The 2,282-nt window shown below is 43.1% G+C and overlaps 1 protein-coding gene across 1 annotated transcript; it reads right to left on the bottom strand.

Annotated features, from left to right (window-relative positions):
- Window positions 1-263: 263 nt before the first annotated feature.
- Window positions 264-1,324, bottom strand: LOC119732161. Its single transcript, XM_038205577.1, has 2 exons — window positions 917-1,324; window positions 264-280 (listed from the first exon to the last, which is right to left on the bottom strand). The coding sequence occupies exons 1-2, from the start codon at window positions 1,293-1,295 to the stop codon at window positions 264-266; spliced, it is 396 nt and encodes a 131-aa protein (XP_038061505.1). The 5' UTR covers window positions 1,296-1,324.
- Window positions 1,325-2,282: the final 958 nt, after the last annotated feature.

Here is a 2,282-nt window from a genome sequence, read left to right as displayed (position 1 = left end):
TCAAATATGACGTGGATTCTGGGTCAACTCTTACCCCGGTACCTTCAAGAATGGGTATTACACCTGAACAAGGAAAATACATCACATGACTACGTCGGACTGGGTCATGCATCAGAATCATAAGCTTTCCGAATATTTAAGGTATAAATTTCTGTTCATCCTATTACTTTGCTATAAAGCATCGTAAAAAAAATCTTCTTTCTGAATAAAAATCGAATGTTTCCCTCTTCAAAATTTCAGATTAGAATTGAAGTGAAGATGGACTATATCAGAACATATACTATGAAGAAAAAAACAGTAAATTTAGTTGAATAAAGTTTGTATTTGCAACAAAAATAGAATAACTAAAATGAAAGGTAGTTTGGACGGTTGTATCACATATTTTGCTTTCTCTTCAGTTCTGTCATAAACAGGTAGATGAGTCATGCAATTGTTAGTGAAATTAAAAGACCTTACATCGAAAGAGATACCCTCTGTCACAAAGCATGTTTTATTTATCTTTCTTCGTGATAATAATTTCATAGTGTTCATAACATTGTAATCTAAAGACAAGGAATGGGTGTCCAAAATACATGGCGTGAATTCTGTGCACATTTTGCTATTGAATACCCAAATATAACGACCATAGAAACATCTCTGAACTTCATGAAGCGTTAAGATAATTCACACTCCAGTTTGCTTGATGAGTCCCTTGAATTTACAATAAAACACATATTGAGATTGTATCAATGCATGACAGAACAAACACATGATACCCATTTTGGTGACATACATTTTTTTCAAGGTAAAGAAATTAACTTTTATTGAAATTGATTACAGGGAAGACAAAGGAATAAGACATTGAGGCGTATGCTTAAAATGAAATCACTGGCAGGTAAAATCAGGTCTGGGACCAGCAAACACATACAATACTCACCTGCACAAGACGTTATCAGCACCCTGGTGCACAGTGACTGATCACTGCTCGTTGCAAGGCACGTTAGGTTACGTTCTCGAGTCTCGTTCCCAGGGTTTGTCACGATGTGCCAGCTGCTCACTTTGACCAGCCCAGCTCCGGTCCATGCCTCGCTTTTAGTAGCGATCGTTTGATTCCCAAGCATCCACGTGAAGTGCCAGACCCCAGGTCTGGCGTCTTGAATCCTGCACTCGAATTGCCGCGTGGTGCCGGACTGGACGCAGACGGGGCCATACTCGGGATCGTCAAGCACAGCTCCGGTGGCGGGGTCCAGCAGATGCAGCGTGGCATCTCGTCGGTCCACCGAGGAGTCGTCAAATCGGGTTATCGAAGGGATCATCGAAGGGTGATCATATGAAAACAAACATACAAACAATACAACACACCTCAAAATCTATGAAAGTGGTTCTCCATTTTTTTTCTTGTGGTTTTCAAAACTTGCGGAGTCTGAACAACAATCTCCCAATTTGTACAGTTTTTATATTTTGGACTTGGGGTGTGGAGGAAATAAAAAATAGTCCGAGGTACAGTTTGGGGAAAGGATATAAACAGGATGGAAAAAGGTTGTTCAAACAAAATCACACGACAAAGGCGGACTCAGAACACGGGGGGGGGGGGGGGTGGCAAACAAAATGTTGTTCCCCCTAAACAAGTTAATTCATATTTACGCCGTGGGCTTCGGGGCCCTTTAGCGGGCCCGGGGAAAAATGGATTGTAGATACTCTGTGGTGCGATCTGAGGCACTTTCTGACCACTTTGACCAATTTGCTTTTAGCAAAAGATGGCGGTGTACGCAGTGCCAGCCTTTTTTTGCGACGTCATTTAAAAAAAATGGGTGTTTTTTTTTTGGGGGGGGGGGCACGGCCCCGGTTGCCCGCCCCCCGGATCCGCTGTTGTCACGGGATAGCGTTCTGCTATAACTCGACTCACCGATAACATGGAGCTGAACGGTCGCTTGAACTTCCTGTAGGCCTGCTTCATTGGAAAACGCCTTACACAGGTAAAGGCCCCCTGATGTCTCCGTAACGGGGTCGATTGTCAAACTGCAAGCCTTGTAGGTATCATTCCAGATGCTAAAGTCGGTAAAGATTTTATTCTCACCGCAGTGAGTCACCGTTTGGTTGTTGAAATACCATCTGACTGTAAAAAAAGGGTCGTCACCAGACAGGACGCACGTGAAGGTGATGTTGGATCCAACGGTAGCATATCGTAGGTTTCCTCCCTGGATCTTGGGTTGTGCCGCTCCGGCTTCAAAGATATTTAAAAGATTCGCATTAGTGTATGGGGAGGGGGTGAATCATCAGTTTGTCTTGTGTGCTAAGATCAC

The sequence above is a fragment of the Patiria miniata genome, unplaced genomic scaffold (assembly GCF_015706575.1).
Source record: "Patiria miniata isolate m_02_andy unplaced genomic scaffold, ASM1570657v1 HiC_scaffold_1, whole genome shotgun sequence".
Classification (NCBI taxonomy): domain Eukaryota; kingdom Metazoa; phylum Echinodermata; class Asteroidea; order Valvatida; family Asterinidae; genus Patiria; species Patiria miniata.
The sequence above is the reverse complement of the archived record's forward strand: the minus strand, read 5'-3'. Positions and strand labels throughout refer to the sequence as shown.

Coding starts and splice junctions, on each gene's coding strand:
- LOC119732161 (XM_038205577.1), bottom strand. CDS start 1,295: ATGATCCCTTCGATAACCCGATTTGACGACTCCTCGGTGGACCGACGA.